This window comes from Macaca fascicularis, chromosome X, assembly GCF_037993035.2.
Source record: "Macaca fascicularis isolate 582-1 chromosome X, T2T-MFA8v1.1".
Taxonomy (NCBI): Eukaryota; Metazoa; Chordata; class Mammalia; order Primates; family Cercopithecidae; genus Macaca; species Macaca fascicularis.
The window spans coordinates 100,195,540-100,211,444 of NC_088395.1; the positions used below are offsets into that span (position 1 = coordinate 100,195,540).

Below are 15,905 nucleotides of genomic sequence, written 5' to 3' on the forward strand. Positions count from 1 at the left end.
TCCATGCCCTGTTCCTTCTCCTTGTCCCATTGCTCTCCAAAATCTTGAATGAGTGTCCTCCAACAGAAAAGCTAAGATGTGGGAAATACATCAGAATGTTAATAATAGTTATCTTTTTATTAAATTGTCCCCTTCCTTGTGATCCTCTACTTTTTTCTATGATAAGCATCCCTCTTTTATAGTCAGGAGAAAAGGCTAGATTTTCATAGTATAACACACTTTAATATTTATTTATTTTAAGTTGCAATAAAAGAACATGAAAAACAGTATCAAATGAAGTGATCATTTTCAGTGAAAGGGAAGGTAGAACATAATACAAAGAAAACATGGTATCTTCAGTTTACAATTACACAATATAAGATGAAGAAACTTTTTAAAAAATACTATGTCATATTAACACCTCAGTGGTAAACAGTAACATCATTATCATTAAATTTATAGGCCACTATATGTCACATACACAAGGTCTCAGTTGAATCAAATGTGGTCTTGACATTCTTAAATGTATGCTAATCTTTTTCAAGCAGTCAAACTTCAAAATACACTGTTTTAGTTACTATAAGTACTGGATTTCTATAGCAAACTAATGAAGGCACAGCTAGTGCAAGCAGATTTAAACGCTTAGTCTTCTGGGCTGGAAAAAAGAAAAAAATAAAGCACTTGCATTGGTACTTCATGAACTTTTTTTTTTCAAGCAAATATTTGTTTCAGTTAACAATTGTGACAGTTTCACAGCTACAGTCTAACAGAAACATGACCAAAGGACATCACAAAAATCAACACTGTAGCACCAAACTAACATGCTTTAGATAATTGACCACAGCTTACATATTTTGAAGAATATTATACTACAACAGTCTAGATAGAATAAACTGGCGCTTAGACACTTTTTAGGACAATTTTTAAAATACAGACTACCAAGAAACCACAAAAACATGACTATAAGGAATAAGAGTGTTCAGGTTACAGGTCAGGGTTTTACTTTTTTCAAGGCTGTATGAATCTGCTTCACTTCTTGAGATTTTAAGATTCTTGAAAGATCTTTCAGATTGACTTATTTTCTGTATTTCCTGTTTCCATAATGTTTGCCAAATTGATAGTAGGTACCATTGACTTCTCCAGTATAGTAATAGATTGATTTCAGGATGACATTATCATGTAAAATCTGCCCAATTTCAAAATCCTCATCCAGGATAGCATCTTCTCGTGGTTCCAGCTTCCCAATCATAGGAATCTCAGGAGGACTAAAGAAATTGAAGAATGATGCATTAGGAACCACTCTTGGCTGGATTTCAATTTCTCCAGTAGCAGTTGTGCGACTCTGAGTAGTTGTCACAGTAACATCTTTTCCTCTTCTCCAGTCTATCTTGCAGCCTTTGCAATCTTCAATTTCCCATCCCCAAGAAAAGAAGGGATCATTGTGATCTGGTTTTGACTTTATTATATATGTCTTCACCAGCACCTCATTTCTGAAGTATGGATTGGGTAGAAAATGAAATTCAAAGGTGTAACTTACAGGCTGGCCAGGTTTTGAGAACTTCAGGCTAACATCCGACAAGAACTTCAGAATGGGCTCATCATACTTCTGAATCATAGGCCCGAGCTTGTCAACATTCTTTAAAACAATCAGCCAATAGTCAGGAATGCCTTTAGGGTCTTCTCTTTTAGGCTTTCCCCTCCTAGCTCTTTTAAGATCTACACTGTCCTGAAGCCTTTCCTCAGGAACTCTTTTATGAGCCTCTCTTACTGCAGCCCTTGCCTTAGCCTCTGTTGCTTTAGGCTGTTCTTTATCATCTGCCTTTACCTGGGGGGCTTCTTTAGGATCTTCTTTTACTTCAGGGGTTGCCTCCATACAGTCTGCTTTAGAATCTGCTTTTTCTTCAGCCTTTATCTCAGGGATTTCTTTAGGAACTTCCTTTTCTTCATCTTTTACCTCAGGAATTTCTTTAGGAACTTCCTTCTCTTCAGCTTTCACCTCTGGGTTTTCTTTAGGGGTTTCTTCTTCCTCACCCTCTAAGGGAGGCATTTCACTAGGGGTGTTATCCTGCACCTCCTCATCACTGCTGAACTCCTCATCCTCTGAATTCCATTCACATTCTTCTTCTGTAGGCTCGTATTCTGCATTGATGATTTGAAACCGCCTATCATATAGAGGCTTGTTGAGTTCAGCATATTTTCTTTCAAGATCATGAATTGCTTTTAAGAACAGGGTGTCTACCTTGTCACATTCTTCTTGAATGTTTCTAAGCGCTTGCACACGATTTCTAACTGCCTGAGGCAGCCTATCCACGAAATTTGTTCCCAAGGGGGCCCGCCGCGCCCTGCTGGAAGGCTCAGGTACCCTCTTCTTTCTATATAAGCGGCTGCGGCTGCTAGTGCTGCCGCTGCTGCTGCTGCTGCCGCTGCCGCTGCTGCTGCTGCTGCTGCCGCTACTGCTGCTGCCGCTGCTGCTGCCACTAGTGCTGCTGCTAGAGCTACTGCTGTCAGATTCTTCCCCAGAATCACTAGTCGAGCTAGCCATCTCCTCTTCGGCAACCCCATGGGCGACGGGTTCCGAGACCATTTTAAAATCTGCTTCTGCCATCTTGCAAGCCTGAAAAACTCTACCGCGGAGACCGCGCGACCAGAGATGGGCAGAAAATGACTCACGGATGCTTGAGTGGCGGCGGCGGAGGCCCGGGCTGCGGAGGTGGCAGCGGCGATGGCAGCAGCGGCGCAGAGCGGAGCTGGAGCTGGGGATGCAGAGGCCGGCGCTGAGGTGGCAGCGGCAGTGGAGGCCTGGGCGACAGCGGTGGCGGCAAGGCCTCTCCCGGCTGCAGCTACACAGTGCCGAGATGTACCGCAGCCGAATGGCGCAGTATGAGACCCCGAGATCTCTTCTCGTTTTAGATCGCGAGCCCCCTCCCCTCGCAGTCAGACCTCCCGTTAATTTCGTTCCCAGTGTGCCTTTAGTTCGCTCCTCATTTGCTGGTCCACCTTAATTGACAAACCGTACGCCCAACGAACGGCCAAACGCCACTACTCCTGGCTCCGCCCACCTTCCCAGACGCTGCTCGCCGGCTGAGGTGCGACCCCCTGGAAGGTGTCCCCGAGCCCCCCAAAAAGTCTATATTTATAGTTTTATAATTAAAAGAGGAAAAAAAAGCGTAGACATGAGGTAAAAATACCAGCCATAGTTCCTAACAAGGGCAGAAGAGGCGTGTCTTCCTTCTCCCATCCGCCCATCCTGAATTCCCGTTTAGTTTGTCACGGGTCTCTTGACAAAAATCTGTAAAAGAAAAAAAAAAAAATTGAATGAAAATGGTCCAAATGGCGTCATTGGGTAGTGTGACTGTGGACGATTTAAAAACAAAACGATTTTCTCTAAATATTCTATGAGCAGTATTTTTACACTGGATAAAAAAGGGGAGAGTCGGTTATTGGCAGAGGGGGGAGGGACTAGACAGCAGGCGTATTGCATTCCACGAAGCTGATTTAATAAGTGCTGTCTGTGATGTTTGGCAAGCCTGGTTTATATCCATCTACAAGGTTTGCGAACCCATGTTGCCGTGAGTCAGTTACACCATTTTTATTATATTTCTCTTTTTAGGCTGGCATATTATATACCCCAACCTTGCTGCTAACTTGCCACGTAGCCCTTCTCAATGCTTGCAACAACCTTGTAGATAAAACAAAGAGTGTATTAAATGTTAGGTAGTATTGTTAAAAAGCAAATGATTTGCGTTATACTTTTGTGCAGCAGGTTTCAATTCCAAGAACAGTGGGATGGGAGGGGGAATTTGTGCTAATGAATGTGCATCTTCTGTCAGTGTATGCGATGTCATCTGCCACCAATTTCCTTCTAATGTTGTAAAATTCTAGCCATACTATAGTATGATTTACAAGTCCAGTAATATGTGAATAAACTTTTGCAAAATGAAGTTTAAAAACGGGTATTTGTTATTTTTATTTACAGGATTTTTTTTTTCTGCTACAGAACAACTACCTTGGTACAATAAAAAAGACGAGTATTTACTTTTCATTGAAAGGTAAGGATCATATTTAGCACATTTTAAAGAATGACAAAAATTACTCATCTCCATCTGAATAAAAGTTTACAGGATGCAGTCATTTAGAGATTTATTTTAGATAATAATCTTGATAATTCTATGGAAACAGGAAAATCCACAGAGGTAATTTGGCATACTAATGTAGACAATAGCCTACTTAACCACATTAACTATCTTAACCTGGTCATAGAATACAAGTTGTAAATTAAAATATGAAATATGATAAATTATTCATTTCAAATGAGGAACTGTATTAAAGTTAGATTAATCTTTATAGAATTTGTGCTTTGTCATGTAGTCACGTTTTTAAAAGTTATGAAATGCTTTTCTGTCTCATAAATGCATTTACTTTTATTGCATATCTCTAATTGTCAAAGTCTGTGAACATTGCAAAGATAAAACCTCAATACAGAAAATTCCAACAGTAGTAAAAACACACAATCTTAACCACCAAATGATAAGAATTACTAGCATTTTGATGCACTTCCTTCTAGAAATTTCCTTGTGCATATACATACCTGCCTATTTATGTATACTGCTTTATCTATGTGATACCATATTATGTTTTGTAGTCTTTTCATTTAATTTATCAGTTACTAATGGCTATATTTTCATGGCAAATGATCAACATCTTATTTTTAAATAAGTGCATATTCCATGGAAATAATTGCCTTAATTTATTTGAACAGATTCCTCTTATAGGGTGGCTATTTCTATACCATCTCTCCCCTTATATACATACTATTTTCCTGCTATAATAAAAGTGTCCCTGGATACCTAAAGCATATATTTCTATGCACTTCTGAAAATTGGTCATAAGATAAATTCCTAGAAATGAATGGCCTGGGAATGATCATTTCATATTATGGAATTATTATTGTATACATATTGCCAAACTCTCTGCAGAATGATTATCACAATTTACAGTTCCAACAGTGCATAAAGGTTCATTTTTTTTGTCATTCAGCTAATATATTTTTGTGCCTGTCGTATGCTGGGCAAATGTGGTAGAGAATTGTAGTATAATGGTGAATGAAACTTACTAAGTGCATATCCTTTCGATGAATAATTTTAATCAAAGCATATGTTATAGAAACAATGATTTACATCAATGGTGTTATACCATAAATATTGTTCTGAGACTCACTATTTCTTTTTAAATTATGGAGATTTTACAAAAAGTATGCTCTTATGTTTTAAACTTTGTAGCATCAGGAATTAGTATTTTAGAGTGAGTCATGAGGTAGGGATCCAGATTTTTAAAATACTTATTTTTATTAGCTAGCTAATTCTTCTAGTACCATTTATTTGGTAATCTTTCTATCTCCTGCTTACTTGAAATGCTACTTTGATCACATTAAATAAATTGCTTGGGTCTGTTTCTAAATTATTTTCTGATCCATTAGTTGCAAACAACTAATGAGTCGGTGTTAAGATAACTTTACATTTTGTGAAAATGATATGTGTTCATTGATAAAGTCAGACAATACATTGAAATACAAAGAAGAAATTAAAAGTAACTCAAAATAAAACTGAGAAGTAATCACTACTTACATTTACATTTGTAATCAACATCTCCAAATTAATTTATCAATATTAGTATTTGTATTTCTTAGATTAGTGGTAAGATTGTGTTTTCATATGTTTATGTTTATTTGAGAACTGTCTATTCATATTTTTTGTTTTCTACTGAATTAAGCAAGAAGTTAATCAATGGTGAAATCCTAAAGGTAAAATGATTTTGGCCTTGACTTACTTAAGACAACTATGATTTCTTCAGGAAATAATGCATGATATTGGGCAAATGTGACTAAATTTCATATTAAAATTGGTTGGGTTTTTTTTGGGGGGATGCTTGGGGGTTTTTTTGGATGCTTTTCAAGGATTACGGATAACTACTTAACCACTCACACTGATCCTGGAAAAGTTTGGAATGGAACATGGAGATGAAAAATAGAAAAAAGCTTACAAAAACATCATATAAAAATAATGTATTAATCAACAATTGTGATTTTCAATTTGGAATTATTTTTTCCTAGATATAGGCAATGAAAATGTTGAAAGTAGATGATTTTTTCTAATCACAATTCTCTACTTTAATTGTGTATCCATAAGTATCTTGTAACACACTTTTATTTTTGTAGCTTTTTTTTGGTTGATTAGTTTATTTAATTTTATGTAGTAGGTATCTAAAATAAAATAAGCTTTTTCTTCATAATCAATTTAATTGCTGCATTATATCCTATTTGTTCTACTGTGAAATGTACATATTAGTTTTATCATATCATATACTTATTTTTCTTAATAAGGTTATATATAAATTATTTGCATAGTGATATGTTCTTTGTTCAATTACTAGATGATTTTTTTGTGGGAGGGCGGCTAAATGTTAATGCTTCTACATGAGATGATACATAACACAGAATCTGATAGTATACTCAGACTGAACATAGTACATTAACATCTGTTGATACCTCCCTTAATATGAATATACACACAATCCCTTCCACCACCCACTCCTGCCACACAAACACACAAAGTGTATAATGACACGTGTAGCAGCATTATCTTTTTTTGTAGGTATCTAAGAAGCGAAGCATTGCAAGTTCATTTATTTTTGAATGACTCTTCCTCCTGTTCTTCTTGGACAAGTTTTATCTGAATATACAAGTTAATTCTTTTTAAAAAACCATTTTATTGATGTATAATAGGCACACAACAAATGTGTCTATCTGTGAAAGTATCACCACAGACAAAATAATGAAAATTGTATCATCCCTGAAAGTTTCCTCATATGCCTTTGAATCCCTCCTCTTGTCCCTAGACAATAGCTAATCTGTTTTCTGTTCCTATAGATGAATTTGCATTTTCTAAAATTTTATATAAGTGGAATAATGTAGTATGTTCCTCTTTTTGCCTGTCTTTGCAGAATTATTTTGAAATTTACCCATGTGGTTGTGTGTATCAGGAGTTTACTTTTCCTGTTTACTGCCGAGTAATTATTCATTACTTGGCAATACTATGATTTGTTGATGGGCATTTTTGTTGTTTTGAGTTCTGGGCTACTACAAATAAGCCTGCTATGATCATTTGTATATAAGTTTTGTATGGACATATGTTTTAATTTCTTTTAGCAAAATACATAGGAGTGGAATGACTAGATCACATGGTAGGTGTATGTTTCACTTTTTAAGAAATTACCTATTTTCCAAAGTGGTTGTTTTGCATTTCCACCAACAGTGCTAACATTTGATATGGGCAGTGTTTTAAAAGTTAGCCATTCTAATAAGTATTCAGTAGTATTTCATTGTGATCTTAATTTATATTTCTTTGAGAGTTCTTTATATACTCTGGATGCAAGTTCTTTGTCAGTTATAACTTCTGCAAATATTTTCTCTCAGACTGCATATTTTCTTTGAATTCTCTTAAGGGTGTCTTTTACTGTTTTTAAAGAGGAAACATTAGTAATTTTTATATTGATACATCATACATCATATTTTGGGGCACATGTGATTTTAATACATGAATACAATGTGTAATGGTCAAATCAAGGTAATTGGGATAAGAAGTTTGCAATTTTGATGAAGTACAATTTATCTTGTTTTTCTTCTATGGAACATACTTTGGGTGTCATCTCTTAGAAATCTTTGCTTAACCCAAAGTCACAATTATTTTCTTCCTTTTTTTTTTAAGTTTTATACTTTTAGGTTTTGCATTTAAGTGTGATACATTTTTGCGAAAAGTACAAGGTATGGATTGAAGGTTTATTTCTTTTGATGTAGATATACAGTTTTTCCAGCACTGTTTGTTGAATAGACTGTCTTTTCACCACTGACTTGCCTTTGCACATTTGTCAAAAATTAGCTGTCCTTGTATATGTGGGTCTGTGTTGGACTCTCTAATCTGTTCCTTTGTGTACTGATTTTAATGACACAATCGGTAGTTATCCATTTGTTAGATACATTTGAGAAAGAATGAGAACAAAATTGTGTGATAACAGAATTTCATTACAATGGAGACAGTCACAGGAGCTGGATCTTCATCCTTGACCTTTCACTTCTGCTCCCAACTATGTGAGATAGAGGGTCAGATAACAGCAGTAAAAACCTAGAACAGAAATAACAACAAAAAAAACATAAATGTTCTTCTATTTTGTGGAGTTGCCAGTGTGTAGATGTCTACAGCCCAGCCACAAGAATGGTAGTTAGCATTATTCAGGAGCACAAATAATGCCCTGTTTTTCTCACATCTGATAAAGAGAGACCTACTTGCTAAAATGGAAATATTAAGTAGAAAGTATATTCAAGCTGTTAATAAATTATGGTTCAAAAAAGAATAATAATAAAACATTGGTTGTTATGATGTTGCTATTATTAATAGTAGTAAATAAAACATTTGCTGTTTTATAACATTTTAAACGATAGCAGTGGTTTTCAAACAAAAATATTTCATTTTATACTTATTCTTATAATATGGATATACTCAAATGAACAGAAAATGGTATGTTGTTATAGATTTTTATTTTTTAAGGAACCATTTCTGAATTGCATTTCTAGCACTATACCCTTAACTGCATGGCGTTTAAAAGGGAAGTTAAAATTAATGCAATGTAAGGTAAGGAAAATTATTTCCCAATTTGGATATTTAACATAGCGCTATTTTTTTAAAGAAAATTTAATTGTCATGTAAAAATTACATATATTTTTGCCATATAACATGATGTTTTGGTATATGTATACATTATTGAATGACTAAATCAAGCATTTTAACATATATGTTACCTTAAATACTTATTTTTTTCTGGTGAGAACCCTCAAAATCTCTCTTACCTCCCTCCTGTCTAGCTGAAATGTTGTGTCTTTTTTTTTTTTTTTTTTTTTTCGCTTTGTCGCCCAGGCTGGAGTGCAGTTTGCCATCTCGGCTTGCGGCAACCTCCACCTCCCGGGTTCAAGTGATTCTCCTGCCTCAGCCTCCCGAGTAGCTGGGACTACAGGTGCATACCACCACACCTGGCTAATTTTTCTTTTCTTTTCCTTTTTTTTTTTTTTTTTAAGTAGAGATGAGGTTTCACCATATTAGCCAGGATGGTCTCCATCTCCTGATCTCATGATCCACCCGCCTTGGTCTCCCAAATTGCTGGGATTACAGGCATGAGCCACTGTGCCAGGCCATGTTGTGTCTTTTGAACAGTAGCTCCTCAAACCCCCAACTCCCAATCGTCTGGTAACCACCATTTTACTCTTTGTTTCTATGAATGTGACATTTTTATGCTCCACATGTAAGTGAGATCACGTGGTATTTGTCTTTCTGTGCCTGGCTTATTTCACTTAGCATATTGTTCTCCAGGTTTATGTATGTTGCCACAAATGACAAGATTTCCCTTTTTAAATTCTGATCAATACTTCATTGTGTATATATACAATATTTTCTTTATCCATTTATCAATTGATGGACACTTAGGTTTATTCCATATCTTGGCTATTGTACATAATGCTGCAATGAAAATGGGAGTACAGATATCTCTTCAATGTATTGATTTCATATCCTTTGGATATATACTCAGTACTGGGATTACTAGATCATATGGTAGTTCCATTCTTAAGGTAGTTTTGAGGAATGTCCATACTGTTTTCCATAATGGCTATACTAATTCACCTTACCAGCAACAGTTTACAAGGGTTAGCTTTTCTCCACATTCTCACCAACACTTAACTTTTGTCTTTTTGATAATAGCTATCCTAACAGGCGTGAGATGATATCTCATTATGGTTTCAATTTGCGTTTACCTGATTAGTGATGTCAAATGTTTTTTCATATACCTATTGGCCATTTGTATGCCTTTTGAAAAACCTCTCTTCAGATCTTTTGCCCATTTTTTAAATTATATTTTTTTAAATTACTGAGTTGTTTGATGAGTTCCTTATACATTTTGAATATTTAACCCCTTATCATATGTTTGGTTTGCAAATATATTCTGCCATTCCATATGTTGCCTCTTTACTCATTTACTTCCTTTATTTTAGGAACATTTTTAGTTTGATGTGATGCCTTTCGTCTATTTTTGCTTTTGTTGCTAATGCTAGTTTTGAATGTACAAACAGCATGTATTTTTCAAAATGTAAAACCACATCACAGAAGAATATTTTTACAAGGGTAATGAAGATTTTTTTGCCTGTAGTACTCATCTGAAGAATTTCTATCCTAAAATTCAAGTAAAGCAGACCTTTTTATTGCAAGTTTGAAAGTATTTTATTTAATTTTACTAAAAAGGAAGGAAAAATCCAGACTTTGAAAAATGAAAAATGCTTACTATAGATAGATATATCTTATGTGCATATGATATATATGTATATATCTTATATGATATCTTAGATCTATCTATCTATCTCTCTATCTATGCAATGGCTATTTCCCCATTTTGCAATTTATTTGGACAAACTAGAAGAAGCCCAAAGTGACATTTTCTGCCGAATTTTTTCCAGAATATCCAAATATATTTAATTAATTTCATTAGGTACCTCCTCTGAGAAAAAAAATAGTTCTCCATTCTGGTAGATGTTTCTATGAAAGTATATGTTTAGTATGTAGTATAGACTAATGCTTCAGCAAATCTGCTGTTGATACTTTCAAGGGAATGATAGCTAACACTTCACAATTCTCTAAGAAGTGAGTAAACAAACAAGATGTCAATGCACTAATTGTTGCTTTTGGTTAAAAAATCTGCTTCTCAGAGAAAGAAGAAATAGAGGCATGCATTCTCTAGATTCATTACTTTGATTTAGCAACTCTCTTAAAACAGGTGTAAACAAAATTTTAAAATGATAATATTGACCACGTTTGTCTGTCTTCTCTTATAACCAGCATTTGTCTATCTGAAAGAATGAGTATTTTTGTTTGTTTGTTTAGAGGTAACTGGATACCTTAATTAAAACTGTTTCATTATTTACATCATGAGAATGTGTTATAGCCTTCTTTGTAAGAAAGATTAAATATGACATGAAAAGAAAATTATGTAAATGTTAGACTAGTTGACCAATCTGCTTGTAGCAGCCCCCAAACTGCTCCTTAGCCTCTCAGATATGCTATACATAGTTCTTAGAAAGGTCTTTCTGAAAACACTTATATCCTTCCTCTAATCCTAAACTTTTAGTGATACTCCACTGTCTGGAATCAAACCAGTGTATAAGTACAAGCTGTGTCCTTTACCCTCTAGTGACCGTGGGCAAATTTCTTCACTCTCTATGCCTCAATTTCCTCATCTGTAGAATGGGGATAATAATAGTGCCCACCTCACAGAGCAATGGTGAGCTTGAAATGACATAGTACATGTAAAATTCTTATAACATGGTGCATGTCCAAACAGTTTTTACTAAACTTATCTTCTCCAGGAATAGTTACCCAATGGAACATAGTTCTTTAACTCTGTCTTTCCTTCAGAGCTTATTTGCTTGGGGTGTATTACATTTTTGTGTGCTTTATGATAAACATTATAACAGAGCCACATACATCATTTGTTGCGTGTACACACACATGTTCTTTTCCTATGTATATTTTAAATTTACCTAGGAGACGGACCAAGATATTTTTTTATTTATAATCCTCTGTCCTCTCTCAGAGAATTGCTCTGCACAAGAATACATTTAGTACTGTACTAATTAACTTCTTAAACAAATGAACTGGCTTCCTTGCAGCAGTACCAATTTTTTTTTTTTTTTTTTTTGAGACAAACTTTTGCTCTTGTTGCCTATGCTGGAGTGCAATAGTGTGATTTCGGCTCACTGCAACCTCCACCTCCCGGGTTCAAGCCATTCTCCTGCCTCAGCCTCCCAAGTAGCTGGGATTACAGGCATTCACCACCACGCCCAGCTAATTTTTGTATTTTTGATAGAAATGGGGATTAACCCTGTTGGTCAGTTGGTCCCGAACTCCTGACTTCCAGTGATTCCCCTGCCTCGGCCTCCCAAAGTGCTGGGATTACAGGAGTGAGCCACCACGTTCAGCCAGCAGTACCATTTTTTACTTGCTGTTCAAATAAAATTTGTTTTAGCCTTTAATTGCATTCTAATTTAACAATTGTCTCTTAATTGTGCCTGATTTACTGATGCATAATTGTTATGCAACAAATTACATTAGTTTACTAAATTTTCAGGTTTTAAAGAATTGGTGTTTTGCCAACCAACTTCTAAATAGTAACACCTCATAAACTATTAACAGTTAGGAGGACACACAGAGTCTTCAGGAGAAAAATTTTGGAATCTAATGATGATCCACACTTAATATTAAATTAAAATGTCTGTTTATTTAACCCTTTTATTTCATTAGTATTTTATTTCTAAAGGACAATATTCCTAGATAATTATTGCAAAATTGCTTTACATATAATGAGCATTTAAAGGAAAATATAGATCAAATTACCAGAGCTTCTTATTTTAATAAACAGTACTCTGAATATCTCATAAAATGGCTACCCTAATGACCCAATTACTTTTATTCTTATCAGAATCTGTTGCTTGAATTAAGCATAATCAAACTTGCCACATTGCATTTTCCTGTCTCGTAAATTACTGAAAACAACTTCCCTCCAATTTCTTTGTTGTTTAAAAGATACTTTTCTTTGGAAAGTCAAGTCATATTTCTATTATAATTATAAAAATAATACATGCTTGTTTTTTGAGGAACCTCCATACTGTTCTCCAGTGGCTGTATTAGTTTACATTACTACTTAAAATGTATGAGTTCCCTTTTCTATACATCGTCACCTGCATTTGTTAATTTTTATCTTTTTTATAATAGCCATCCTAACTGGGGTGAGATGATATCTCTTTGTGGTTTTGATTTGCATATCCCTGATGATTAGTGATGTTGAACATGTTTTCATATATTTGTTGGCCATTTGTATGTCTTCTTTTGAAGTGTCTGTTCAGATAATTTGCCAATTTTTGAAAAAAACTTTTTTTTTTTTTTGCCGTTTTGAGTTATTTGCATATTCTGGATATTAATTCCCTGTTGGATGAATAGTTTGCAAATATTTTCTCCCATTCTCTAGGTAGACTTTTCACATTGTTGATTTTTTTTTTTTTTTTTTTTTTTTGAGACGGAGTCTTGCTCTGTCGCCCAGGCTGGAGTGCAGTGGCCGGATCTCAGCTCACTGCAAGCTCCGCCTCCCGGGTTCACGCCATTCTCCTGCCTCAGCCTCCCGAGTAGCTGGGACTACAGGCGCCCGTCACCTCGCCCGGCTAGTTTTTTGTATTTTTTAGTAGAGATGGGGTTTCACCATGTTAGGCAGGATGGTCTCGATCTCCTGACCTTGTGATCCACCCGTCTCGGCCTCCCAAAGTGCTGGGATTACAGGTTTGAGCCACCGCGCCCGGCCTGTTGATTGTTTACTTTGCTGTGCATAAGCTGTTTAGTTTGATATAGCCCTATTTTTTTATTTTTGCTTTTGTCGCCTGTGTTCTTGAGGTCTTATTCATAAAGTCTTTTCCCAAACCAGTGTCCTGAAGCATTTACTCTATGTTTTCTTCTAATAGATTTATTGTCTTGTGTCTTACATTTAAGTCTGATCCATTTTGAGTTTATTGTTGTATAGGGAGAGAGGTGGGGGAGTGTAGTTTCAGTTTTCTGCCTATGGTTATCCAGTTTTCCCAGCACTATTTATTGAAGAGTCTGCCCTTTCCCAATAAGTGTTCTTGGAGCCTTTGTCAAAAATCAGTTGGCTGTGGATATGTGGATTAATTTTTTGATTTTCTCTTCTGCTCTATTGAACTATGTGCCTCTTTTTGTGCAAGAAGTCAAAATTTTTTAAATACAAAAGTCAGTTATTGAAACATTTAGATGGTTGGGAAAATGCCAGAAACCAGAGCTTAAGGACATATCTGCCTTGGTAACTTAAAACAACAGAGCTGGTTCTCAATATGTAAAAAAAGATGTCCATAATAGAGTTTCAAATGAAAAAAGTAAGTTGTGAGACAATGTCTATTATTTGATCCCATCTATATAAAAAATATAGATGTATATATGTTTGTGCATGTGTGTTTGTTTTCATTTACATAGAAAAATGTCTGACAATATATACATCGAACCAGTGAAATTAGATTGAAGGAAAAGCTTTAACTTTTTATTTTCTATCTGAATCACTTTTTGAATTTTTAAAACAAGCATGTATTATTTTTATAATTAAGAAAACAAACATTTAAGACAATAATGAATAACATTGTTTGCTTAAATTGGGTCATTATTTGGTCAAAGCTTATATAGAGAGCTGAAACAGTGTTTCAATTACTACTTTTGCAAAGTAGGAACTATCTTTCACTTGAACAGCACTCATACAGGCTGCTCTGAGGTATCATCATACATGGGTGCCATGTAAATTGTACCATTTTTAAAGAGTTTATGCTTTATTCTGATAGGTATTTGAAGCTTTTATGTATTGTTCTTTCCAAATAGCATGGTATTTTCTTGGGATGACTATAAAGTTATCAGAGGCAGTACTATCCTCCTCTCCATTATGTTCACTGTCTAAGTTCTGTGAAATTACTTTTATTTTAATTGTTTCTTCTTATTTCAAAACTTCTGTTCTTTGGCTTATTGACTCATACAGCTGTTTTTAATGGAGAAAATGACTATTGCTTCTAGAGACTTTTCTTGCCTGAAAAATGAAGATCGTGAGTTGGCTAATCATTCTTCTGATAAGTTTATTTTTACTCTTGTAGGAAAAACTTGAGCCAATTTCTACAAATGTCCATTTTAATTTTACGATATCTTTTTTCCTATAGTTTTGTGATGATTTGAAGAAATTTCAACCTATAAAATATTGCTTGATCACAAAATCACTAGGCAGATTGCACTTTTTCTGCAAATGATGTGTACCTAATTTAGCTACAAATGATCTATGCATGCTTATAAATTTATAATATGCTTACCAAGAGATACTATTAATTCAGTAAGACTTATGCTTACTGGACTGAAATTTGAAGTCATGGGACCAACATTATTATAAAATAGTAAAAAGAAAAATTAATAGTATGCAAATTTCAGAGAGATAGCCATGAACACTGATAGAATATTCTAATAATTGTTCCCTTCTACACTGTCTTACGTTCCAATCATCATTTCACTGTTTAGACTTCTGTCACTTCGCACATGGATTATTCACCTCACCTTCATTTATCTTCCAACCTCAAGCTCTCTTGCTTCCCTTCCAACATACATACTCTGAAATTAACCCTTTTGCCGGGCATGCTGGCTCATGCCTGTAATCCCAGCACTTTGGGAGGTCAAGGTGGGCAGATCACTTGAAGTTAGGGGTTCAAGACCAGCCTGGCCAACATGGTGAAACCTGGTCTCCACTGAAAATACAAAAATTAGCTGGGCGTGGTGGCAGGCACCTGTCATCCCAGCTACTCGGGAGGCTGAGGCAGGAGAATCACTTGAACCTGAGAGGCAGATGCTGCAGTGAGCCTAGATGGCACCACCGTACTCCTGCCAGGGTGACAGAGTGAGACTCCATGCCCCTGCCCCCCCCAAAAAAGAAAAAAATAAAAGAAATTAACCCTTTTAAAATGTAATTTTCTTCATATCATTCCCTTCTCTAAAATCTGCAGTCATTTCTCATTTAAAGCCAGCATGACATAGAGATAAGAACATCAGTTTTGAAGATTTAGAGTTTAAACTTTGGCCTGCCACATAGCCTCTAGTAGGTAATTTTATACAACTTAGATTCCATAGTCAAACATACCCACCTTTGCCAGTCGCTAGCTGTGTAGCCTTGGGAATTTACTTTCACAAATACATAGTCTTCTTTTCAGTGAAACGTGGAAAATAATACATAGCTATGTCAATTAGGACTTTTTAGTT

At 35.3% G+C, this 15,905-nt stretch overlaps 2 protein-coding genes across 5 annotated transcripts in view; one reads left to right on the top strand and one right to left on the bottom strand.

Annotated features, from left to right (window-relative positions):
- Positions 1 to 200: 200 nt before the first annotated feature.
- Positions 201 to 2,861, bottom strand: NAP1L3 (nucleosome assembly protein 1 like 3). The gene has a single exon (XM_005594086.4). It carries the CDS (start codon positions 2,582 to 2,584, stop codon positions 1,055 to 1,057), a length of 1,530 nt encoding a protein of 509 aa, XP_005594143.3. The 5' UTR covers positions 2,585 to 2,861; the 3' UTR covers positions 201 to 1,054.
- FAM133A (family with sequence similarity 133 member A) overlaps positions 2,347 to 15,905 on the top strand; it is a 39,482-nt gene continuing 25,923 nt past the window's right edge. The window contains exons 1-2 of one of the 4 annotated variants that reach the window (XM_045383152.3): positions 2,347 to 3,065; positions 3,956 to 4,028. The gene's annotated coding sequence lies outside the window, so the exon portion shown is untranslated. Of the gene's footprint in view, positions 3,066 to 3,292; positions 3,549 to 3,955; positions 4,029 to 15,905 lie in introns of those variants that run through there. The other 3 variants (XM_045383154.3, XM_015444228.4, XM_045383153.3) reach the window with 3 other exon arrangements.

What these genes read in the sequence shown, in the direction of transcription:
- NAP1L3 (XM_005594086.4), bottom strand. Translation starts at nt 2,584, where the DNA reads ATGGCAGAAGCAGATTTTAAAATGGTCTCGGAACCCGTCGCCCATGGG.